This window comes from Zootoca vivipara, chromosome 3, assembly GCF_963506605.1.
Source record: "Zootoca vivipara chromosome 3, rZooViv1.1, whole genome shotgun sequence".
NCBI classification, from domain to species: domain Eukaryota; kingdom Metazoa; phylum Chordata; class Lepidosauria; order Squamata; family Lacertidae; genus Zootoca; species Zootoca vivipara.
In genome coordinates this window covers 71,553,077-71,580,120 of record NC_083278.1, presented here as the reverse complement: position 1 = coordinate 71,580,120, position 27,044 = coordinate 71,553,077, and the positions used below count along the sequence as shown (strand labels likewise).

Sequence of the window (27,044 nt, the reverse complement as noted above, 5' to 3'; positions counted from 1 at the left end):
TTTGTGTCATTTGAGGGTAGTGCTTGACTATCGGTACTGAAAACTGTTTAAAATGAGGCATTTGAAAAACAGACATTTTTGGCTAACTTAGTTGAATTCAAATTTGGCTTTGAGTGGTTTTTCCAGCACTATGTAGAACTGAGTAGGTCTTGCCATCCAAAGCATTTCTTCTCTTGTGTTGTTATCACAATTCTCACCCACAGATACTGTTGTGGTCAGAGCCATTCCAGGCAGGTTTTCCTGGTCCCAGCCACCACGTATTGTCCTGTTCCTAAAGTCACCTGTACTGCAGAAAGCGTTCTGCAAATTCTTTTCAAGTATTGGAACTTGCTATGATGAGGATGACATCAAAGCAAATATATAATAAACAAGCGCATGTCCCTGTAGCTCAGACTGAGAGGGCATCGCTCCTTCCGGCGCAAGAGTTAAGGAGAGCACCGCGACGCAGGTCAAGGGGGAGGCGTTTTGGGGTGCCCCGACTACTTTGCTGGCGTAAGAACAGACGTACGCCATTGCCAGATTCTGATTCGGAATGTGAGGTCATATTTTAAGCTGTCTCTGCACTGTAAATACTTTGCATAATAAAAGTCTTTAAAGACCAACTGGACTCAAGCGGAGTTACTCTAGAGTAGCCACGACAACCCTCTGACAATTATGCTTTGCTTTTTCAGGTATGTGAACCTGCCAATCCTTGCAAAGACAAGACACACAACTGTCACAGGTCAGCAGAGTGCATCTACCTTGGGCATTTCAGTGACCCCATGTACAAGTGTGAATGTAGGACAGGCTATGCTGGTGATGGATTCATTTGCGGCGAAGATTCTGACCTGGATGGATGGCCCAATCATAACTTGGTCTGTGCTGCCAACTCAACTTATCACTGCATAAAAGTAAGTAAGAAGCAATGGAAACAACATAAATGTCTCAATGAAGGGCAGTTAATGAAGGGCTAGTCTAGTGATAGCCTCCAGTGACCATCACTTCCTGGACCATTTGTTAGGCCACTGTTGATGATATAAAGACTGTTGAAATAAATATTTCCAAGACTGGTAGGTCTCTCAATTTAGAGAATCTGCCCATTTTGAGCTTCTAGTCTACAAAAATTATATACCTCTTAATAACCACCAAAAAGATATGACTGGATAGACATGTCAGAGTCGGAGACATTCCATTGAAATGGCTGAATGCACAATTCTTCTTCTTCTTCTTCTTCTTCTTCTTCTTCTTCTTCTTCTTCTTCTTCTTCTTCTTCTTCTTCTTCCTCTTCCTCTTCCTCCTCTTCTTCTTCTTCTTCTTCTTCTTCTTCTTCTTCTTCTTCTTCTTCTTCCTCTTCATTTAATTAAATTTATATACTGCCCCATACCCGGAGGCCTCAGGGCGACTCATTGCTTCATGCAAGGGCAGTGGTTCTGTCACCTTGGTACACCATCCTTTCATCACAAAATATGGGTTAGACAGGTTACTGATAACATACCCTCTCAACAAGTTAACCAAATAAACTAGTGAACAGCAGAAGAATAAGTGCTGAAGACAACCTTTATCAAACCGAGTCAAAAACAATGAAGCAGTATGAAGTATATCACACCCCAACACAGCAAGTGAATTGAAACAAACCAGAATTTTGTGCCTTACTGCGAGAAATGCTTGTAACTTGAAGCTGAATGTGACTTTATAAGACTGTGGGATGGAGCTAGTAATGGATCTCTCTTTTCCTGCTTTTCCACGAACAGAGAGGGAGTATTAAATGTTCCTTGAGCATACAATTGAGATGTCAAATTCTTTCAGCCCTGGCTAATGTCTGCTCATTTGTTAATGTGACCAACTCAGCATATATGGTTCATTCTTTCTTTCTTTTTGGTTCCTGTCACCAGGATGTACTTCATTTGATTCAAGAAGAATCAAGAGCTGCTTTCATTAAAAGACAAAAACCAAAACTCAAACATGCGGAATTCATTTAGGGGAGGTTCTTCCGCAAAAGCCAAACCCATTATTTTTGTAGTACATATGTTGATTTAATAAAGGTTAAATGCTTTCCTTTAAAGCAATCTAGCAAAAATATAAGGTGGTAACCATCATCGGATATCATTCCACTTTAGCAATATAATCCAACACAAACCAAAGGCTGCCTAAAAGTGTGTGAAAATTAATTGAATACATATGCATGTTGACTTTAGGAAAGACTTCAAAATTCCCATTTTGAATTCGCTCAGTGCTGTATCTGGAGGGGCATACAAACATTTAGTCAGAGTTTGGCATTATTATCAACTTGTGAAATTAGAAGTGTGTGCCAATCTGGGGTTGTCTGTTTTCACAGGATAACTGTCCTCTTCTGCCTAATTCTGGACAAGAAGACTTCGATAAGGATGGAAAGGGAGATGCTTGTGATGAGGATGATGACAACGACGGTGTTGAGGATGATAAAGTAAGCTTGTTTTCATTAGCATCTTCTCCTTTCAGAAGAAATCAATATGGACACCATTAAGAAGTTGTTGGTATATTTGCTGCATTCTCATTTCTCTACGTCTGTTGTCAGATATCAGAATTTAAACTGTACCATTTGGGATACCACTATTACTTACAGATGTCACTGATCATTACATGCTCCATATTACAGACCAACAGAATGGCACATTCTATGGAAGTTTTACAGCTGTTTTGTTGGCTCGTAGTATTCATATGGGGAAAGGTTGAAAGACACTGACTCTAGCAGAGTGTGTGAGAGAGTGATAGTCTTACATATGCCTCATTTGATGCTAATTTACTATTATTAGCAGTATTTACAGGAAACCTTTGGGAACCCCAATAGGTATATGCTGTTTGATTTACAGAAAGGGAAAAGGTTGATTGGAAATGTAATGGCCTTTGAGCTATGCTTACACATCTTCTCTTCAATCCTTTTTCTCCTTTTTTTTAGGACAACTGCCCCCTTATTTTTAATCCTCGTCAATTTGATTATGACAAGGATGAAGTTGGGGACCGCTGCGATAATTGCCCCTACGTGCACAATCCTGCTCAGATTGACACTGATAATAATGGAGAGGGCGATTCATGTGCGGTGGATATTGATGGCGATGGTAAATTCTTATTCATTCTCATATATTTAGTTTCTGTTCAGCATGGGAGAAACAGGCTCAAAATAAGCTATTGCTCTCGCCCTTGTGAACAACTCTATCAAATCAATCCACACATTGAAGGCAAAGGATAGGGTTGCCACATTTTCAAGAGCAAAAAAGAGGACGCTATGACGACTCTCATTTAAAATACCCCTCCTATATATAGGCTGGAGAAGCTGTGATATATTGCTGGGGGGGGGGGGCGGAGAAGAGAAGAGGAAAGCAAGCATTTTCAACCACCAGTCATGTCTTTGTCTCATCCAGAAAGTATTGCCAGAGACATTTTGGCAAATTAAAAAAATCCACCCAGACAGAAATTTTACCCCTGAAAGAAGTCGTGTCCTGGGAAAAAAGGACACATCATAACCATAGCAGAAGTTAGATACATTTATATGTCATTGATTTCCATATGATACAACCAACCCAGGTATGTCATTTATGTCCACTGTTTCCAAACTCTCATTATGCAATCTTAAGAGTTGCTGTCACAATAATAAGTGAATGCTTGGGAAGTGGAACAGACAACACATCTAATGACATTGGCTTCCATGGGCAGAAGGAGGGGGCAATTTTTGCCAACTTCACTTCCCCCCTTACTATTTTTTTGTGGGGGTGGGGCACATAATCCTCTTCCCACTTCAGTCCATGGGAGACTCCACTAAATCAAAGAGCCTTTTATGAATGGAAGGACTCCTTTCATGAAGAGAAGGGCACCATTAGATGACAACGTATTGTATACTTTTTCAAGTATAATGCGCTTTTTCAGGATGCAGGTGATAAAGGGCATTTATGGGCTCCTTGGGCCACATTGATATCAACCCTGATCCAGCTCTAGCCACATGCAAACAAGCGGTTAATGTGTGACTAATGACACAAGAATGTGAATTCGGATTTGGACTTGCATCCTCATTTAGTGCTGATTTGGATGCATGGCTGGGTAGGCAACTGTTTCTGAGGGCCAGGTTCCCTTAGGGGTAATCTAATATCAGGTGTCTTATGCCAGTGGCCAGTGTCACTAGAGCCAAAAAGGGGAGAGAACATGCCTTTCCCTCTCTCTTTCTGCCACCTGCTCTCTTTTCTGACACTTGTTCTCTTTCTGTAATCCTCCTTACTCAGTGGGTTGTTGGGGACAGATCATTCTCATAAGAGGTCTGAACTGATTGCTTGCAGAAGGCTGCTTGCAAATGCCACTCCCGAGGCATTTGATTTATGCTCATAGTTTTTAGTCCAGAAGTGCTACATGCACATAAACCTCGTGAGACTAAATCAATAGCTTGCAACTGAAAAACGATGGCCTGAAAAAGATGGCCTGTTCATTTCCGGATCCTTGCAAAGAGCACTGACAAGTGCCACCCATTGCTATGTCTGAATATTTCACCACATGTATGAAAGTCTCCTAAGACACGATTGCCAATTTTATACACTTTGAAGATGCAAGAAGTTCAGTGGGAGATTTAAGCTTGTGCTTAAATAATGTTCATAACAAGAAATGGGATATAAAAGTGGGGCTATGCCCTTCTTTTTGTGTCACTTATTTGTATTAAACCAGGTTATCTAGAGACTATTTCTTTCTATTCCAACAGATTTTATATTGCTTTTTTATACTACATATATTCTACACATATCTATATAATTATGTATATATAAACACACACACACACACACACACACACACACACACACACAAACACACAGAGAGAGAGAAAAGGTAAAGTGGAACTCCAAAATGCAAAACATCATTAAAATGATAACATCTTATTGGCAAATAGTCCTTAGAATATACTAAACTCAAACCCATTTAACCATAAAACCAGCCAGCTGATCATATAACCTCAAAGGAAAAATGTGAAAGGAACATTTTACATAATCATATAAAAGCATGCAGATTAATTTGTTTATTTAAGAAATTTTTATAAACTTCTTAATCAAAATAAATCTTAGTGGTGTACCTTAAACACATGGTTTGGTGGGGTTTACTGGGCAAATAATTTCATGGTCAAGGCTTTGCCATGTGCTCAAACCAATTCTGGAACAGAATGGACTATTTGCACAGTCTCTCTGACAAGTCTTTAATGATCTTATAGTGGGAGAGGTACTCTTTAAGAACCCACGTCCCATTTTTAAGAATATAACATTCACTTGATATAATAATTTCAGAAGTAATGAAAATTATGGGCCAGCAATACCCATATTCTTTCTAATTATTTATGCTGTCAAATATGCTCGCATGAAGAGCTGCACTTGAAGTGCCAGCCAAATCAAATGTCTTCACCCAACGTGTTTGCCAAAACGCCTTGGGAGAAAAAAAGGGAAATTTCTTTTGGATGCTAGAATAATAAGGATCCCAAGTTACATTTTTGGCTCAGGAAGGGGGAAAAAACCAACAGTGACATTTCAGGTTATTAAACTGGCAAACCTGACCTGAACAGTAGCCCAGTACCGAAAAAACCTACCAACCCAAATATCTTTGGTGTTTTTGGAATGCCTCTAGGCTTGAGGTTTTTGGCATGACTTGGAAGCAGAAGCTTCAGTGTCCTTAGAGGGACGTTGCTGCTGCATTTCCTGGCAGATGAATCCCAGTTTTCAGCACTGGAGAAAGAAACCTGTTAAGCCTCAGATTTGATTCAATAAATGTGTAAAGTGTTGAAAGTGTTGGATGTGTGTATCAGTAGATCTCTAAAACCCTTGAAGGTTTTCCATAGTATGGAGTTTCCATTAACACTTGTGGTTATTTATTTAGACATATCTAAATATCCAAGGCAGCTTACAATCAAAATATATATCATTGCAAAAAGTAAAATAAAAATATATATAAACCAGTATTCCTGGAAAGGGTTGTCTTCTCGTCTCCTGCAAATATTGTAAGAATCAGCAAAAACTTTTATTACTAAAAAATAAATGAAATCTGAAATCTAAAACAAAACTGCATAAACCTCAAGTCAGCTCAGGGGATACATTTCATAGTAAATTTTATAATATTGATTTAGGACATTTGTTGACCGCCTAATCAACAGATTCCTCTGGACTGTTTACAGAGAGTTCAAACAATAAAAAATATACTAGGGGACTGCACAAACCACAAGTTTTTGGATCAGACCTCAATTTGCTGCTTCAGGAAACTGTCTGCCTTGGTCCAAGTTGTTTCATAAGCTGCCCCTCAGAGTATTGCTCTCTCCCAATGACTATTGTCTATATAGCTGTCCCTTTTTCATATAGGTGAATGGAATTTGCAGGCATCCTAGCTCCTTTAGGCGATATAATGCTTCCCAAATTACAGGAAAATGGGCCTAGAGTGTTTTTTTTTACTCATGGAAATATAACTTTTTTAAAACTTTGGGGTAGAATTGGATAAAATCTGAAAAGCTGGACTGCCTTATCTTGAAAGGTCTGGATGAATTGACTACCTTCAATTGAGAATGGAAGCTGATAGGTCATCAATCAATTTGTCACAAAACAGGGTGGTTTTGTTCTTACCTTCTCACCGTCACCAGAAAATGTGTCAGGCAAATCTTGTATGTGACCAAGAGTTGGGCAGAGAGGGGTCACCACAGAGTGAATTAGGGAAAGATCCATCCTAAAAGTATTTCACCAACCATGGGACCGACCAGCTAGTACAACCCTACAGACTTTATAGTACTATATTTGTAGCCTTGTAGGAAAGGGGTTACAATTTAGGGAAGGCACACAGCAAGACAAGCACACCCCATTTAACAAGCAAAGGACAAAGCAGTAGTGCTATCAGTTCAAGATATAATGTGTGCCACCTAGCATGGAGAGACCAGACTTAAATACAAAAGCTCACTGGGTGACCATGGTCCCATCATTGTCTCTTGGATGCACTTAGTTTCCAGTGAGAATAAAATGGGGGAAATTCCCATTCGTGGTTGTACTAGTTTCTTGGAAACCAGTGCGTGTTGCTTTATGCAAGTGGAATCTGAACATAACAGTTTTATTTGCGTTGCTTTTTTTCATCCTGGCAGATGTTTTCAATGAACGCGATAACTGCCCATATGTCTACAACACAGACCAGAGAGACACAGATGGAGACGGAGTTGGTGATCATTGTGATAACTGCCCGCTGGTGCACAATCCTGACCAGGTAGGTAGCACATACATGGGGGGACTGAATGGGTGTGATGGACCTCTGCTTTCACCCTTGTAGAGGTACCACTACACTATACTGTGTACTATTGACAAAGGCTGCCTTTTGCCTGCTTTGAAGGATATTTCAGCAAGGCTTGTTATTCCTTGCTCCCCTTTTCAAGATCTAAATCCATACCTGGCTGGATTTAGGGGTAAAGAAGGTTTTCGTTATTGCAGAAATACTCAGTGTTCCAATTATCTGCCTATGGGGGTAGATTGTTTCAACATGCAGGAAAGCAAAAATAAAGGAGAGCTTTTGTTCGTGAATAGTCTTCCATTCCTCTTCCTAACAGGGAGTCTTCTAGTTTGTGTGCAGGTTCATACATGCATCCAGCAATGTGCCCTGTCACACTTGTATGTGTGACATCAAAAATCCAACACCACATGTGGATATTCCACTCCCAACCTGCAATATTGTCCAATGGAGGCAGCTCACACATTCAGTTCCAAGTCATCCACCACCAGAATCCTGTGCATGTCAACTCAGAAAATCTGACTCCCAGTTTCACCCCAGGAACATCTCCTGCTATTTTCTCAATTAAAGGTAAAAAAAAAGGTAAAGGACCCCTGGATGGTTAAGTCGAGTCAAACTTGACTATGGGGTATGGTGCTCATCTTGCTTCAGGCTGAGGGAGCAGGCGTCTGTCCACAGACAGCTTTCTGGGTCATGTGGCCAGCATGACTAAACTGCTTCTGGTGCAACGGAACACTGGGACGGAAGCCAGAGCACACGGAAACACCATTTACCTTTCTGCCGCAGCAGTACCTATTTATCTACTTGCACTGGTATGCTTTCAAGCTGCTTGGTCAGCAGGAGCTGGGACAGAGCAACGGGAACTCACCCCGTTGCGCGGATTTGAACTGCCAACCTTCTAATCAGCAAGCCCAAGAGGCTCAGTGGTTTAGACCACAGCATCACCTGTTTCCCTTTCGCAATTAAGCCCCAATATATACAAGAGATCGCCCCTTTCTTATTGTCGCTAGTTTCTCGCCAGGTTGGTTCTGATGAAGAAGAAGGTGAGGAGCACATAAGATTTATGAGTGAAACAAACTGTGTGCCTGTGGGAGAGATTGTGTATATGTATGTGCTTTTATATTTGGCCCACCAGGCACTTTAAAATGGGTAACACAACTCCCAGACCACAATGGGCTTTCCAGCTCTGCATTTCAGAAATGCTACATTCTAGACTTACTTGTAATTCTATTCAGGAAGTGGGAGGGAAAACCACCCAGTTTACGTAGAATTAATATGGTTCTGTTCAGTCACAGGGCACATGTTTATATTAAAGGCAAATGTTGGTGGCAAACTGCATGGTTTGAGGTAAATTGAATGCCCAGGTTATTTTAAAAAAGAAAGAGCGCAGCTTTTCAAGTTTTCAAAGCTTTGACACAAAAGCTTTGCCTTTGATTTGGATGAATGGTCTGGAATTTCTAATTGCGCAAAGTTATTGCCGTTGGCTTCTCGGGGCATATATGTACATAAAAACCCTGAAAGCAGCTGAGGTCAATAGCAGTCACTCATAACATAAGAATGCTGCCGAGGCAAGAGAAGTTTCTCACGAGAGCAGCGCCACTTTTCTCATCTGCAAAACCTTCCAAAGGGGCCTAAGGCTAGAACTGAGATCTGTTGAGGACGTCAAAGGTCTTCCTATGTGTTGGCACCAATTTCATTCATTAAAATGCCTGCTATGCATTTTCATCTTGCACTCTTCTGAACAGATACTTTTGGGGGCAGATGCCAAATGCTTACAGTATGAAAACAGATGCAAGAGAGAGAGAGAAGACCAGGGTTCTGGAAGAATTGGGAAACTGTATGAGTTAAAGATCAGTTAGAAAACATCTCATCAAGCATACCACCACCTATCCTGATAATCCACTTCTTCAGCTTAGCCAGCCTCTGTTCTACGCAAGAAATCACTTAGAAACCATGCTTCCCAAACTTCTGATAAAAGACACATTTCCTCCTTCCATTAAAATTGGAGGGATGCTATGGGCTTGCATCTGTTTGCTTTTAGGGCTATAGCTGGGATAGAAATACAACAGATAAATAAAAGTAAGTAATTAAGTGTATTGGCTTAAGAGTCAGTAGATTTAAATGAGGAATTTGAAATAAGAACCATGATGCAGAATCTATTTTGCAACTTTGGGATATCTCAGTATGTTTATAGAATATTACTTTTCAGATTACCTTCAGTATACATTAACATTTCTGAAGGGAACCACTAACAGTGTGATCATGTGGTTCCCGCACCTTTTTTGGTTCACTGTTGCAAAAATTCAAATCTTGTTTCCTGTCAACCCCTTTAGACTGATGTGGACAATGACCTGGTTGGTGATCAGTGTGACAACAATCAAGACATCGATGAAGATGGCCACCAGAATAACAAAGACAATTGCCCGTACATTTCCAATGCCAATCAGGCTGACCATGACAAAGATGGTAAAGGGGACGCTTGTGATTCCGATGATGACAACGACGGCATCCCAGACGACCGGGACAACTGCCGACTCACATTCAACCCTGACCAGAAGGATTCCGATGGTAAGACTTTAAAGCACTTTAAAGACATATACTGTGGCATATCCTTTTGTGGACCACAGTCACCTTCCGGCATATGATGGTGTGTTCCAGGGATGGAGAACCTATTCCCCTCCAGATGCTGCTAGACTACAACTCACATCACCTCTACCATGCTGGCTGAGGTTGTTGGGAATTGGAAGCCGACAACATCTAGAGGGCCAGAAGTCCACCTTCCCTGCTGCAGTCCATGAAAGCTTATGCCATGGTAGATTTGTTAGTGCCATAGACTTAGGGGTTTCTTGAATGAAGACTAAAGGTGGACCTCTCAATGCAAGCTGAGCCCAGCAGTAGATCGTGTGGTGCCCTTGACCTCTCTCTGGCTGAATTGTTGCTGTGTACTGGGACTGAGAGCAGGACAGGGGAGGTGGTGGCGAGGTTGGCCTAGTGTAAACATGCCAGCATGACTGCCAGGTTGGCTCAACCAGTGTATTTGCACAGTGTATTTGCCTTGCTCTCTCTCCTTTTAATGGTGTACTTCTTTTAAGCGCATTGGCCTTAGCAAGTTGATTTTGTAGGTGATCAAGCAGGAGGGCCATGGGATGCTCAGAGCATCCCTTTGTAGCAGAATCTGACAATAATGAAAACCATCTGTACAGGTTGTTTATGAGACATCTTCATAAAATATTTTTTGAGAGGCTAAGAAAGAAAACTGGGATCCATAACTTCTGCAAATAATTATAGCTTGAACAGAGTACGGAAGTGAGATGATTAATAAAAGTAACATTATTATTATTATTATTATTATTATTATTATTATTATTATTTATTGTTGTTGTTATTAGCCACCCATCTAACTGAGTTGCCCCAGCCACTCTGGGCAGCTCCCAACAAAATCTTAAAAACATAATAAAACAACAACCATTGAAAACTTCCCTGAACAGGGCTGCCTTCAGATGTCTTCTAAAAGTCAAATAGTTATGCAAGAATATGTTCAGCATCACTTAGCTCATCAAAGGTACACCCAAATGCATTCTTTTGCTGAAATCTTCATGAGGGTATTCTGCCTGGAGTAATCTTACTAAATAGTTTTAAATGGCCTCGGTCCAGTATACCTGAAGGAGCGTCTCCACCCCATCGTTCTGCCCAGACACTGAGGTCCAGTACTGAGGACCTTCTGGCGGTTCCCTTGTTGCGAGAAGCCAAGTTGCAGGGAACCAGGCAGAGGGCCTTCTCGGTGGTGGCGCCCACCCTGTGGAACGCCCTCCCATCAGATGTCAAAGAGAAAAACAGCTACCAGATTTTTAGAAGACATCTGAATGCAGCCATGTTTAGGGAGGCTTTTAATGTTTAATAGATTATTTTATTTCATTTTTCTGTTGGAAGCCGCCCAGAGTGGCTGGGGAAACCCAGCCAGATGGGCAGGGTATAAAAAATAAATTATATATTATAAGCCAATCCATAAGCCAGCTGCCTCAAGGTCATCCAGTGACCTCAGAGCTGAGTGGTCAATTTGAATCTGGCTCTTCCTGTTCCTTAGCAGACAATACACAGCACTGGCTCTCAGGTTAACACCACAGCAGATCCTGCCTGCTTACGTATTCTGCCCAGTTATGCCTCTAATCACAGAGAGCAGGTGGAGCTTAGATTTCTCACCCGTTAGCTGTTTTATGACGGATACCCCACAGTGTCATTTTAATCTAGGGTCAAGAAATAAGGCAGAATTCTACTGTGTCCTGAACAACCATCTTCCAGAGAGCAGACCTCCAAGGAGCCTGTGGTCATGGCTGGTGGGGCAGATGCTTTCTAAACTTTTTGATGAAAAAACAGCCTTGTCAGCAATCGGCACCACAGGGAACTTAAGAAACATATGTGGTGAAAAATTAAAACCTCATTTGGACAAAGAAATTGCTTCTTTGATGTTGGCAAGAGAATAAAACTGGGAACACACACTTCTCCCCTTACGTGTAAAGATAAACACGTTCAGGAGCATACAGCTGGTCAGAATTTGGAGTTCAACTTGGCAACCCGCCAGCCAGTCAGTCCGTGGAATGTGAAGCCATTTTCTCACAGAGATGAACTACAAAAAGCATCTGAGATGCTTGACTCTGTATTTTTTTTTTTAAAAAAACATTTTTGGCAGTTCCATAACAAAGTCTGTCCTTGAAGATTAGAATAGAAGATTGGAGTAGAGAGACAGTGTTCTAATGAAACATGTCTGCAAAACATGTGGCATGAGTCTCTATTGATAAGAGAAATGAATGCAGACAACAATAACTGAATCTGCATAAACACAATTGGCTGAGATTCTCATCATTCCTCCCCATACCACACACACAAAAATAACCCACCAAGTTTAGCGTCCTCATGATTGGAGAGAAACACAGGAATTGTATTTCCTTATCAAAGTTTGGGGAAAATGTCGTAGAATGTGTGTGCGCCTTTAAAAAGGACTTGTGGAAAAAGAACTTGCATGTTGCCTGTGAACACAGAAAACATATTTGTGACATTTCAGTTTTGACGTTTATTTGAATGTCTATTGTTCTTCAACCCAAATAGCTCTTTAACCCAAACCAGGATAAATATTACATTCTAGGACACACAGCTTGCAAAGTATTTACCACATTGCCAACAGCAGGGCTTCCTTGTAACAGATTTGGTGGTTGCAGTCTCTGTTCACTTGAGTGGCTCTGTCTTAAATACCACATTAATCACTCAAGATTTCATTATAGCCACATTCCAAGTTTTAGGGGGGGGAGATTATTTATCCCATAGTTTATCACTGCTCTCCGTCTCCCTCCCTCTTTCACACAGTCTCTCATAAATAAAGAGTAGCCAAGAGCTGTTTTAGTATGATTTACTGTAATGCCTTCTTCACTCATTTGCTACAGATGTGACAAAAATGCATGGTCACAATCTTAAGTATTCATGACAGAACATTGCTGAAGGCATCTGATGACATGGAGATAATATGGAATTTTAAAATTCCAAAGCTCCTTTTTAATATTGTGGTTCTCCTGGCTTGTTAGGTTTTACAGTATGCCACTCGTTTGTTTTTGTCAGCAACTGATTTTCCAGATGGCCTGGGCCCATTCCCAGATTTGCATAGTCCTGCTTGCACTGCAGATCCTATCTTGCACAGAAGGTTGGAGCAGTCGCTCACCAAGGTCCCTTGCAACTCACCCCATTCCCCTGGAGAGGAAGATGGTAGCCCCTCTTCTCTTAAATTTGATTCTATTTTCTAGAGAAGGTGGCATGGCTGCTTCCTTCCTTCCTGTAGAACATGGCTTCTTCCTACAGAACGAGAGATGTGTGGATATAACATGAAAACTATTCAATGCTTTGTGTGCATTTTAGGTGATGGCCGAGGTGACATCTGCAAGGATGACTTTGACAATGACAAAGTCCCAGATATTTTTGATGTTTGTCCTGAAAATGATGCCATTAGTGAAACTGATTTCAGAAAGTTCCAGATGGTCCCACTGGATCCTAAAGGAACAACTCAGATTGACCCAAATTGGGTTATTCGACATCAGGGCAAAGAACTGGTACAGACGGCAAACTCAGATCCTGGCATAGCTGTAGGTGAGTATGATTCAAATTAATCAGTTGATTAATTGATGATATGAACAGAATTACACCAAGAGGACAAAGTTTAGTGTTTCACAAGGGCTTCCATGAACCCAGTAGATTTTTGGACTTTGTTTTCTTGAAACAGACCCCCATGGCATATTATAAACTGCTTTTGAAAAATATCTGCCTTGTGTGATGTTGGAGCTGTAGGTTAAACAGTGCAAATTCAGAACCTGACAGAATGCATGGGATTAGCCACATGGTTCTCTGAATTGTGCACAACTATTAGCTCCCTGGAAAAGACCCTGATGCTGGGAACGATTGAGGACACTAGGAGAAGGGGACGACAGAGGATGAGATGGTTGGACATTGTTGTTGAAGCTACGAACATGAGTTTGACCAAACTGCGGGAGGCAGTGGAAGACAGGAGTGCCTGGCGTGCTCTGGTCCATGGGGTCACGAAGAGTCGGACACGACTAAACGACTAAACCACAACAACAATTAGCTAGAAATTAGATGGTCCGAGCTGCTGATCAAAAGAAGCTGAAATATTTGAGGCAGTTTATATGTTCAGTTTAAGAATCTCTTTCTAAACTTCACATTCTGAAATGAATTTGGAAAAGTTGGAAGCACAGATAACCTCTGAGGAATGTTTGGCAATAATAAAAAGCTGCCTAATAACAAGTCAGCATTCATAGATGATTTACATTGGAATTATATATATATATATAGAGAGAGAGAGAGAGAGAGAGAGAGAGAGAGAGAGACCGGATGGAATGTATTTATCTTTCTGCATTGGGCTGTGGGACACAACCCATTAATATTGCTCTTGCATATGGTATACAAGCATTTCAAAAGCATTCTGTAATTGTCATTTTTTTCTTTTCAAATATTTTGAAGTTTTCTTTTTCATGGCTGTATAACTGAACTGAAAAATGTGAAGGTCCTTCCTATATCAAGGTCCATGTGTGCATCAATATACATGCCTATTTAAAAATGATTTCATTATAAAGCAAGTGTGAAGTAACAGAAAGGGTAGTAATTGGTAAAGCCTAGAGACAATATGATTAGAAAATGATTACAAAATGATTAGAAAATGATAATATGATTAGAAAAAGAAGGGATGAACCAAATCAAATTGCATCCTAATAGAAAGTTTGAAAGCATGTCAAAGTGCAAGTAGATAAATAGGTAAACGGCGTTTCCGTGCGCTGCTCTGGTTTGCCAGAAGCGGCTTTGTCATGCTGGCCACATGACCTGGAAGCTGTACGCCGGCTCCCTCGGCCAATAACGCGAGATAAGCGCGCAACCCCAGAGTCGGTCACGACTGGACCTAATGGTCAGGGGTCCCTTTACCTTTTAGAAAGTAATGGCAAATGCCTGAGACTAAATTGACAATCCAGGAAGACGGACTAAGTAGGACCATTCACTGCAAGGTCGTTGGTCGTTGTTTCTGCCCAAATTCTCAACAAGCTGCAATCCCTTTGGGAACTGAACACCTACCATTTTCTACCCTCCTCCAGGTTATGATGAGTTCAGTTCTGTTGACTTCAGTGGTACCTTCTATGTCAACACAGACCGGGATGATGACTATGCTGGGTTTGTCTTTGGCTACCAGTCCAGCAGTCGCTTCTATGTCCTGATGTGGAAACAAATTTCTCAGACATATTGGGAGGACAAGCCCACCAGAGCTTATGGTTACTCAGGGGTATCACTTAAAGTAGTGAACTCCACAACTGGCACTGGCGAACATTTGAGAAATGCCCTTTGGCATACAGGAAACACACCTGGACAGGTAAGAGATGTAGGAGTCACATTCAGCTAAGTGTTCATAGAATTGTCCCCTTCCCATATACCATCTTGACATAGCATTGGAAACCATTGTTTTGGCCCTATCTTTCATTATAATGATCAACCAATGGCCAAGTTTTTATATTATTTCTTTTTCTTTGGATACTGTCTTGGGAACTTTTGGCTGTGATTAAGCCTGCCCCACCCAAGAAGCCTCCACCTCCAGGTTTGACTTCAATAGAGACCCTGTGTCCAGTTATTCCCCCCCTTATTAGTGAATTGCTGTCCCTTGCTCTTTGCAGGAGAAAGTACAGTCCTACCTTGGATCCCAAATGCCTTGCAAGTCTAATGTTTTGGGTCCTGAACACTGCAAACCTGGAAATGTTTTTTGGAACCTGAACGTCCAATGTGGCTTCCGCTGCTTCTTATTGGCTGCAGGAGCTTCCTGCAGTCAATCGAAAGCTGTGCTTTGGTTTCCAAATGTTTTGGAAGCCGAACGGACTTCTGGAATGGATTCTGTTCGACTTCCGAGGTGTACTGTGCTTGGGAATACTTTTGCCAAATGGTTCTTTTTATAGATCCAACCCGGAGCAGCCCCGGGATCCCTTTGTATAGGTATCCCTTGTAAAGGGTGCACTGTCTTTCTATACCAGGCATCCCCAAACTCGGCCCTCCAGATGTTTTGGGACTACAATTCCCATCATCCCTGACCACTGGTCCTGTTAGCTAGGGATGATGGGAGCTGTAGTCCCAAAACATCTGGAGGGCCGAGTTTGGGGATGCCTGGTATAGAAAGACAGTGCACCCTTTACAGCTACCCAAAATATGCAAGACTCCCTCTGCTCCCTGTCTAATCACAACAGCATTTAGCTGGGAAAGCTGCAGAATGAACATCTCATTTTGACTGACCAAACTGGAGGGTGGGACATAGAAACTATGGCAGCGCATTTAAAATGTGGGTTGCGGTTTCTGTCTAAAAGGTAGAGTTAATAGGAGTTGGATGTGCCCCACTTGTTAATGGGGATCACTAACTGAGGTGTGCGTTGTTTTTTTAAAACTTCTTCCACAGGTGCGTACCTTGTGGCATGACCCCAAGAATATCGGCTGGAAAGATTACACTGCTTACAGGTGGCATTTGGTCCACAGGCCCAAGACGGGATTAATAAAGTATGACATTTCTTGTAATACACTGTATTGCTTTTCCATCTGATCATAAATGAGGTTTTATTTAGTGGTTTGTAACCAAATTCCAGTCCTGTCACTTCATTCATGGCAGACTTTCTGCATTGGAAGATTTGAGAGGGTTTCCCAGCTTTCCACCCCATCAGATGTGTTCAATTTCCTCTGAATGGCTCCTACAAACACAGCCATTATTAGATAAAAAATAATACCTCCAAAATTTTTGGACTGTTTTAGGTAGGTCGACTGGTCTAGCCCAATACAGCTGTTGTTGTTCTGGATGAATATGTAGCCAAACAGCACACCAGCCTACTTTCTGGATTTAGCTATATTGTTTGAAGATATAAGAGGAGATTTCTCAACTGGTTATAAGATATAACTTATTGGGCATATAACCGCATAAGGATACAGCAGAAACTCAACTTCTCCAGGTTATAGCTGGATCATCATTCACACACAGCCTGATGCAAGGCTTCCATCTGTTCTTGGCACCGCTGAACAGTTGCTAATCCAGAACCTTTAAACTTGTAACATTTGTTAATTCATGTAGGTTTCGCACTCTAATTGGACTCTTAAGAATAACTGAGCATTTTTCAGAAGTCTGATGCACACCAGATGCGTTCTGATGTGCATCCAATCTCCATGAGTCACACAACAGCACCCACAATACACAAGTATGGACAACCAGTTCCCAAGAAAATTTGTCATCCCTATGACCTTTTGGAGTTAGTGAAACTTAAGTTAATCGTGGCTGACTTTTAATGTGGCTTAAGCATGGTAACATTCTCTGGGTTGGTGTTAAAGTCTGTCGTAGTGTAACCATTCTCTGGCAGGAATATATATATATGTATGTATATGTGAGTTTCTCTCACATTAAATTAGCCCCTCTTTGACAGCTATATTTTCCCATGCTCTCACATCTAGAAAGCAGTGCCGCAAACAAATCCTAATAATTATGTTCTCAACAAAACCTAGGGCTTTGAAATAGAATACGTACACCACTTATTTCATTGCACAAGCCAACCATTAACTGTCTGAGGTTAGAGGGAATGTTTCTTTCTGAAAACAGGCTAATGTATTATGGAATATTTAGCAATTCCAGCTGAAATGCACAATAACATCTGCTGTCAGAGGACATACAGTGACCTAAAGACTATGGAGTTGTTTCTTCAACTTATGTGCATGACAATCTGATGATGATGATGATGATGATGATGATGATGATGATGATGATGATGATGATGATGATGGAGGCCACTGAGCAGCTTCCAACAGAATATGCATCTTACTCCTCCTCAGTGTAGATTCACCTCATTGGACTTGGCTGGCCTAAATCAGAACTGGGAAATCTTTTTCAGATGTGTCCATAAAACTACTTTTGTGAGGCGTGTTTGAGCAGGTTGTGTGAAAAAGGTAGAAGTTGTATACTCTAGAAACCTGATTGTAAATCTGATGCCACTTTGTTTTTCTTATAAGAGCTTTTACCTCAGCTAGAAAGATAGTGTATCATTTCAAGAACTGTGTCTAATCTAGACTTTGTTCCCCTTTCAAAGGGTTTTAGTGTACGAAGGGAAGCAGGTCATGGCAGACTCTGGACCAATCTATGACAAAACCTATGCTGGTGGGCGATTAGGTCTTTTTGTCTTTTCACAAGAGATGGTATACTTCTCTGACCTCAAGTATGAATGCAAAGGTAAGTTAATGCATTCATCATTGTAATGGTAATCACTACTTTAGTGTTTGCGGTGTGTGTGTGTGTGCAATTGTCTAGAGGGACCATGGACCTGATCCAGCAGGGTATTACGTTTTTATGACTCACTCAAGCTTGCAGGTCATCCGATTTTGCAGGATCAAGTGCTTGCCATGTATTTGTGAAGCAACCCTCTGAGTGCCTTAGATTCCTTTTATTAAACAATATTATATATATGTATCTACATTATGGATGAAAATGAATTCAGTGGGACAGCCTTCTTAATAGCAAACACGGGTATAGCAATTAATAGCAATTGTGTGTATCCAGCTTCAGGCTAGAGCAAGCGTAATCAGTGCATTTTCCTACTCATATTGAAATACTGCCCCTTAATGAGGCCAAACTTAGATTCACAAAATGTTTAGGGGTATGCGTACACCTGCGCCCCCACCCCCGAAAAAAAGCACTGAGCATAATTAATTGTCATAATCGGAGCCAGATTCCATGCAATCGGCAACCTGACTTGCCTGTGCCACTCCTCATATGTGAGGTTCCCCCCGCCCCCGCGAAGATGATCTATCACATAAGGCTGATCTAGGTATCCTCAACCTTTTCAGACCCAGGACCCAATTTCTGAATTATTTACCATATATTTGCATGGTGGTAGTGCTCTTGCTGTTGTTGTTTTAATTAAATTTTTATTCCATTTTCTTTTTCAATTATTACAAACATCACATACCTATCTATAATATTCATATTACATTCCCTCTTCCCACCCCTCCTGGGCTTCCCCCAACTTCCACTTCTGATTTATTTCCCCCTATTACACACTGCTGTTTCAAAAAGAATACACTGTATTCTCAAAATAAGTTTTAAATGTCCAAACACAAGTAACTCTCTCCCCCTCCCCCATGTTTACTGCAATACAATCCAAATGTGGGAATCGTACTTAGCAATTGCTTCTTTCTGTTGCAGATGTCTGAGGTAAAGCTGCTGCAAAACCAGCAAAGTACTGTAGATGCTGTTCAACTAGACACCTCTGTTCATCCTGGTACTCCAAATCCCTCACTTATTTTCCAACTCTGGCATGTTCCTCTGACCTTGTGCCTCCCTGCAGCCAGGAGAGATCCCTCCAATTCTACACCCCGGTGCCTTCTAAGAGCTTGGACTGACAGGGCCTAAATGTGACCATCAAACCCACCACGGAAGCAAAAATAGATGGACGTATAGAGTGAAAACTTGGCAGACATATTTGTTCACTCATTTGTTTAGGGTTGTTGGCTGTTGTTTTTTTAAATGACGTTTACATATAAAGTGTAATTTCTTAATGTATTTATATGGATATAGCTATGGAAGAATGTGAGGGGTGGTATTCTTACATCAAGAGGGAGGAAGTGGCTGTAAGTATGACCACTTCTTCAGGCCACATTACTTGCTCAGATCAGGGCTGGGCCTTGGTGACACAAAATCTGGGAGATATAGTTCAGCAAACCTGAGAAGGACCAAACCCTAAATATCCTACTCATTTAAGAAGCCATGGAAAACTAAGGCAATGGCCGCACAATGTGAATGTCAGCCAAAGCTTGTAGGTGCTCCTTTTTATAAAATGGGTTCAACTACTTGATGACCCCTTTTCCATATGAATTCACCCTTTGCCTCAAAGACACACTCAGCATATCATTGTATACCATGCAGTGTACTATGAAAAGTTTTATGGGAGGATGCCTGCTGCTTGGCCACTGTGTTTAGATACATTTTACCCATGAGTGCTCATTGGGAGCCATAGCGATGCATCCTAATAGTCACAGTCAGAGCAGACATTCTGCTCTAATAGATGGACACGGCTAATTCATTGTAGTGGGTCAACTCTGAGTAAAACTTAGTTGCTTATAACCCAGAGGGTGGGAAAGTAGAAAATGTGGCTGTCATATAAAGTGTATAATCAGCCCCTTGAATTTTGTCTAGGAAGGTAAGCAGTGGTGAGAACTTAAATGTGCACTAATTGACCTATGAACAGCAGCGTGCCTAAGGTGTCCCATGAAAATAGTTCCTGGCCAGGTGAAACATTTTTCCTGACGCTGTCGCAGCAAGCACTTTGAAACCCCAAACTTTGATCCGGGTTTCTGATAAGGTGGCAATGCTACCATTAACAAAATCTGGTTACATATTATGGTTCCAGTTATAAGGACGCCTGTGCTATTTATTTATTGCTATGTGCAGCTACGTTCTCCAGTAATTTATTTGAAAGCATGTCATACTGTCATAGAGCACATTAGCCATGGAAGAACTCGCAGAAGAGGTGACTACATAATGCCTTTAATGGTCCAACCAGTGAATATATAAGACACTCTATCTCAGGACACAATTGAGAAATGTGCTAAGAGGAAGGCACTCTTGGCAAATCCACACCGTGATCAACTAACTCCTGCCTGGAAACCAATGCCCCCCCCCCTTGTGGAAGGACGTGTGGATCCAGAATTGGCCTCCACAGTCACTTACGTACCCATTGTTAAAACGGTGTTTATGGAAGACAATCTTACTTGGCCAAAGAGAGATATAAGTTATATATGTAATTATATGTCACAATAATCTTAAATTGCTCTGAATTGCCAAATAATTAAGTAGCCATCGAGACCTTCTAAGTGGAACCTTGATATTTACTATTGCCCACCATTTTTGTATTTTTTTTAAAACGTATGTCTCCTGTATATAGGACTTGTAAAGAAAAGAATGCTGAAGGTATGTCAGCCTTTATCCTAACCAGATACAACTGTTATTCCATTATACAATAGTATGCACATATTTAACACTCTTTTTTGTTATTTTAAGTGGAATGAACTTTGCCCATGAGGTAAACTTGCTGGTGTGGTTTTGATTGAAGAGAGCGCATGCGCTCATAAGGGCTGTGCATGTGCAGCTGTGTAAAATAATCTAGAAACCTGCCAATCAGCTGTTGGGCTGGAGTCAGGAAGGGGCAGAATCCATTCGCTGTCACAAACAGCTGCCATGTGGGAATCCACATTAAAGCCCTGGCTGCTTGGTGAGGCTGAGGAATCGCGTGCAAGATTTTGCACCCAGCCAGGGATAGACATTTGGATATCTCAAGAAGGACTGTGGGAAAAGAATTCAGCCACATATGAGGACTTCCAGTCACACAGTTGTCAAAGCATCTTCATGGATGCAAAAGGATGCAATTCAAGCTCAGGGCTACATTAGCACCTCAGCTGCTGCTCTCACAGCCAGGCTTGTGCTTGGGATAACAATCTCCTGCCTTTGAGAATACAGTGAGCAAATGTCAGCTGTTTTCAAACAAATTTCTAAATAGATTTTGATGTTATATACCTTTATCAAGTATCCAGTGTTTCTGGCTTTATTGCACATTCTTAGTTTTGCCATATTAACAACCTTTTTAAAGGCCTCTTCATGAGATTTTTTTAAGGCTTGTTCAGAGGTGTTTTTTGTTTGTTTTGCAATTCCTATTTTTAGTATTTCTAAAAGTGTAGCCCCAAGTCCCAGAGAGAAGTGAGGGAAATTTCATTCATGTAATAATGCTTATATATCCTTCAAATAAAAAGAAGACATCAGTGATGGGACTAAGATGTTAATATTTCGATTGTACCATATTTGCCTATACTATGTAAATTATTTATGACTGTTTCCTTTTTCCTTTGTATGTGTGAGTGTGAGTGGTGTGTGTGTGTGTGTGTGTGTGTGTGTGAGAGAGAGAGAGAGAGAGAGAGAGAGAGAGAGAGAGAGAGAGGTGGTGGGGAGGGGAGAAAGAATATATGTGGATAAGCACAAGATGCCAACAAGACTTAACATTCTGTTTTGCCAAAGACTGTAAATAACTATTTATTTGTTTGCACGGATAGAATTTCACCATTTAATGTCCCTCAGTTATTCAAATCTTCATTTTTATACATTTTATTAATAGACAATAAACTGTAAAAAGGTTTTATTCAAAGTGTTCTCTTTACTTTTACATAGCTTAATATATATATATACCACAACCAACCAAACCCAAGAAACCCCTCTTTTGGAATTCATTGCTGAAACCAAACATATGATCTTAAGCAGCCCGAACTGGTAGGAATGGAATTCACTTTGATCCTATTATATCTCCAGCAAGGACTGACCAATGCCACAATTATCCTCCCGTGGAACCCCATTCATTTGGAAGCAACTGGAGACATTCGTGGTGGACAGTATTTCCTTTATTTATTTTTCAGTGCTCAGAAGATTAAGAGCTTTAGTTGTTTTTATCAGCATCTGCAAAATGGGTGGATTTCTTCTCTAGGCTCATCTTTTCTGAACAGATGCTCAGAAGCTGGCATGGGTGCCATAAAGCTGCCCTTTATGGCACAGGCATTGCTGACGCTAGCTGGGCTGTGGTAAGGTTCAGGCTGTCTGGGTGTACTGGCAGAACTAGGATAGCGCTTTTGCTGGTGTGTTCCCATACCGGTAGTCTGACCCTGGTAAGCAGCAGCGACACTGGCATCAGAATGGCAGCTACACACACACACACAGTTCTCTCCTTCTCTCTATGACTAATGTTTGTTGTTCACAATATGAAAACTGCTCTCAGTTATGCACATTTATCAGAATCCATTTAGCCAGACCTAGAATCAGAGAATTGTAGAGCTGGAAGGGGACCCTGCCATGCAGGGATAGGAAGCTGTCCCTAAATGGGGATCGAACCTGCGACCTTTTGGTTTTCAGCACCATGTTCCAACCAACCGTGCTAACCTCATGATCCACTACAGCAGGCATCCCCAAACTCAGCCCTCCAGCTGTTTGGGGACTACAACTCCCACCATCCCTAGCTAACAGGACCAGTGGTCAGGGATGATGGGAATTGTAGTCCCAAAACAACTGGAGGGCCAAGTTTGGGGATGACTGCACTACAGTATACTCCATGCACTATCGGAAACTAATCTCAGCCCGACACAGAAAAATTTTATGCTTTCGAAACGTATATTGGTTAGCCAGGAGTTGGCTGCCACCCTGCAAAAATCCACAAATCCAGATAAAGCAAAACAATTTCTCCATTAGCATAGGATAGGAAGATGCATGATTCTTGCCCCACTAAGCTGAATTGAGCTACACCAAAGACTAAAGTGGCTGCCTGGGCCTCACTGGGCTTGGCCTCCCAGCGATCTCTGCACAGGATTCATTGTACCACAAAGCAAGTTGTTTTCTTTCAGAAACTTTGTTTCTGACTCTACCATAGAACCAAAACTGCCATGGACCTGATCCTGAAAAGACTCAGCAGCCAATAGTACAGCTGGTTCTACCTGCACAGTCACTAGGAGAGCACAAATGGCTAACAGGTAGTCTCCCACCTGTCCTGTTCTAGAGCCAGTCTTGTTCAGCTTCAACAATAAAAATGAAAGCCCTGTTACTCTAGACTGATCATCTGAAAGGAGCTAGAAGTGGTCACATGTCCAGCTATCTGCTTCTTTTAATGAATGAGTGTTCTACTATGAGCAATCTTCTAACCATTGGAACTCGCTCTGCAGATGTTCCAGATGTGACCAAGAATAGCAATGCTCAACAGCTGAAACAGCACTGTTACCTAAAACCTAAACAGACAATACTTAAGTATGTTGTGTTTGAGAATATATTTGTTAAAATATATTACAATGCTAAAAATCTTGGCACACAGAGAGGGAGCCTGAAAAAATCAGGACAACGTGTAGACCTGTCACCATTGGAAATCATTAATATGCTTTTCTTTGCTGTGCTCTTAATTGTCCCTCATGACATTAGAGAACTCCAAATGCACAGTTTATGACAAAGCGGATAGGAACTGATAATGCAAGCATAGTGTTCTTAAAGTACAACATTCTGAATACAGTAATCCTGTTTCTTGGCACTGCAAAAGTTATTACTATTGGAAATGCTTGCCAAATTGGTTAGTGTACAAATGTTTGGCCCACATAATTTTGGATATATGACAAGTATTAGTCATTATCACATACTCTCAGATTGTAGAGTACTAACCGCCATCATTCTTAATGGTCATTTGGGACAACAAATTCAGTGTAGCGTAATCCTTGTTAAAAATTTTGAAACTTTGGATAGCGCTAACACAGAATTATAGAAGAAACAACTTTCTCAGAGCACCTTTGCCAATACACAATTATTACATATATATTTTTGAAGGTCACTGTTCGGAAACTTGAGTGATGGAATTCCCCCCCCCCCACACACACACATCCATTTTCATTTCACTGTATGAAAGTTTACATTATGAAACAAATGCAGAGGAGCTAGCCAAATTGGCGTACAGTATAAAAAGAGGCTTGTCAACTCATAGTTTGTCTACGAGACATTGTCAATATAGTGGTACCTCTACTTACGAATAACTCTACTTACGAATGTTTCTACTTACGAATGGAGCTCCGTCCGCCATCTTGGATGCAGTTTAGATAGGATTTTTTCTACTTACAAATTTTTAGATAGGGTTGCTTCGACTTACGATTTTTTTCTCCCAATGCATTCCTATGGGATTCAACTTACAAATTTTTTCTACTTACGAATGTGCGTTCGGAACACATTAAATTCGTAAGTAGAGGTACCACTGTATATCAAACAAAAAGAGAAAGGTTGAGTTAACCATTTTTACCAGCTTCAAGTATCACAAGAAACCTTTGTAGTAGGTTGCTGTTACCATTTTCATTTTATATTCATGGGGAGCTGAGATTGCATCAATTAAGAGTCACATATGTCGCTCCACTACCTGAATCTGGATTGGGCAATAAACATGTAAACATTACAGTTTTGCCTCGTGGATTCTTGACGTATGAGTTACTGTGAGCTCCATTCAGGATGGGATAAAGTTCAGCTCCTCCCATGCACCCTTTTCTATTTGGTTTGTACATGGGCAGCATACATGTCAGGAAGAAAAGATTTACAGTGGCACCTCGAGTTACAAACGCCTCAGGTTACAAATGCTTCAGGTTACAAACTCCGCTAACCTGGAAGAGTTACCTTGAGTTGAGAACTTTCTGGAGCGGCTCCTTGTTTGTGGAATGCTCTCCCTTGGCACCTAAAGATATGTAAAGATATGCCAGGTGAAAACGTAACTTGTAAATGTGTTTCTTTTGGGGGGGGTATTGTTTATGGTTTCATTATTATATTATGCAGTGCTTTTTCCCCTAAAAAATGTTTAGGGGTACTCTCATTTTCCTACTCATATTGAAATACTGCCCCTCAATGAGGCCAAACTTAGATTCACATAATGTTTAGGGGTATGTTATAAATCACCCTGTGTTTTTTTGGATGAAGGGCAGTATATAAATTTAAATAAAAACTATTGTTTCACACCCAGCCTGCCACCACTTCCAAGCACTAGGCTAGCACCTGGATCACTTTGCCCAATTCAGATGAAACAGAGTGATTGAACTGGGAATTTTCCAGGTTCTACCCCCTCAGCTCCTAAAACCCAGAAGTTAATACAGTGGTACCTCGGTTTTCAAGTGTCTCAGAAGCTGAACGTTTTGGTTTTCAAATGCCGAAAACCCAGAGGAAACTGCTTCTGCTTTTGAACATGCCTTGGAAGTCAAACAGCTTCCTCTGCGTTTCCCCCCAATTTTCTCCACTGACTTTGCAGCCAAGCCTTTGTGCCTCAGTTGTCGAACGTTTCAGAAGTTGAACTGTCTTCCAGAATGGATTATGTTCGACAACCGAGGTTCCACTGCACTGATGAAGCAGGGAGGATATTAGCAGGCATGTACTTTGCAAACTGGTTTGGTAGAAGAGTAGTTTCAGTCCATAGCAATGGGTAGCACCAAATGGTGGAACAGATCTGGCAACAGGACATTAGCAATCTGGTTTCCTATTTCTGAGTGACCACCTTGCAGGTGTCCCCTTGTCTTCAGTAGAAAAGGACAGAAATGTTGAAGTTCTTCGAGGACTTAAGTCTCACCCACAGGAAGCAACAAAGGCTCTGTTGCCAGGAGAAGTACAGTAGCCCATCACATTCCTGCTTGCCTTGGTTCCCACTCCATCTGTCAAGACAGGAGTCCTGCAAGCTGCCATATGGGCCCCTTCACACCTGGTGGCCTTATTTCAGAATTAGCTTCAAACCAGAGCTCCCTTTAATACTTTAAAAGCACACTGTAATTCAAAAGCAAACCCACAGGGGGAAAAAACCCCGATTGCAGCATATAACCAAATGTAGCACATATTCCTTCTCAACAATAAATGCAACCACTGAGGAACATTCCGGAGAAATTCTAGGAAAACAGGCAGGTCTTCAATAGAAAAACTGACGGTTTTATAAGAGCAGAGATGTGAAGCCACCAGGAGGAACGAGCACATGCATACCTTCCACAGATGAATTGTATATGCACATACACACAGCAGCCTATATCCCAATAAATATTCTTTCCAGTTTCCAAAGTGGAATTTTAAAACAGCCAACAGAAGGCTGCAAACAATGTGTGTCCTGTTACTAACTCCATTATTTCCCACAGAGATGGACTAGCGGTTCTTCTTAGGCATGCAAAAGGACTGCCCACCATTATTACGATACAAGCTGAAAATAGCGGGCCAATATTTCAGGAGTGGTATTCAGTCAGTGCTTGAAATACCCTGTTTCTCATATTTTAAGACATACCCATAAAATAAGCCATAGCAGGATTTTTAAGCATTCAAGGAATATAAGCCATACCCTGAAAATAAGACATAGTGATAGGCGCAGCAGCAATGCCAGCCGCGGCAGGAGGAGGAAAAAAATAAGACATCCCTTGAAAATAAGCCATAATGTGTTTTTTTGAGGAAAAAATAAATATAAGACGTGTCTTATAATATGAGAAACACGGTAACATGCTATACCTGGGCTGAAGATTAGCTCCAGCTATTTAATTCAAAGCATTGGCTGCTTTAATGGTTTATACATATTTTTCCTTAACGGAATAGAAATACAACAATTTTTTGTAAAGATTATTGTTGGCGGCATTCACACATTCCAGGGCCTGGCACACAAATGCCTTCAATGGACTCTGATACTGTTCATTCTTGTATCTTAAAC

General features: G+C 41.2%; 1 protein-coding gene across 2 annotated transcripts in view; it reads left to right on the top strand.

Annotated features, from left to right (window-relative positions):
- Positions 1-21,033, top strand: part of THBS2 (thrombospondin 2) — a 46,068-nt gene extending 25,035 nt beyond the window's left edge. For both annotated transcript variants that reach the window (XM_060272833.1, XM_035108527.2), the window contains 10 exons: positions 672-890; positions 2,315-2,422; positions 2,915-3,074; positions 7,094-7,212; positions 9,564-9,798; positions 13,132-13,359; positions 14,871-15,142; positions 16,208-16,305; positions 17,871-18,010; positions 18,983-21,033. In XM_060272833.1, coding sequence (XP_060128816.1) covers positions 672-890; positions 2,315-2,422; positions 2,915-3,074; positions 7,094-7,212; positions 9,564-9,798; positions 13,132-13,359; positions 14,871-15,142; positions 16,208-16,305; positions 17,871-18,010; positions 18,983-18,990 — 1,587 coding nt within the window. In that variant the 3' untranslated portion in view covers positions 18,991-21,033. The remainder of the gene's footprint in view (positions 1-671; positions 891-2,314; positions 2,423-2,914; positions 3,075-7,093; positions 7,213-9,563; positions 9,799-13,131; positions 13,360-14,870; positions 15,143-16,207; positions 16,306-17,870; positions 18,011-18,982) is intronic.
- Positions 21,034-27,044: the final 6,011 nt, after the last annotated feature.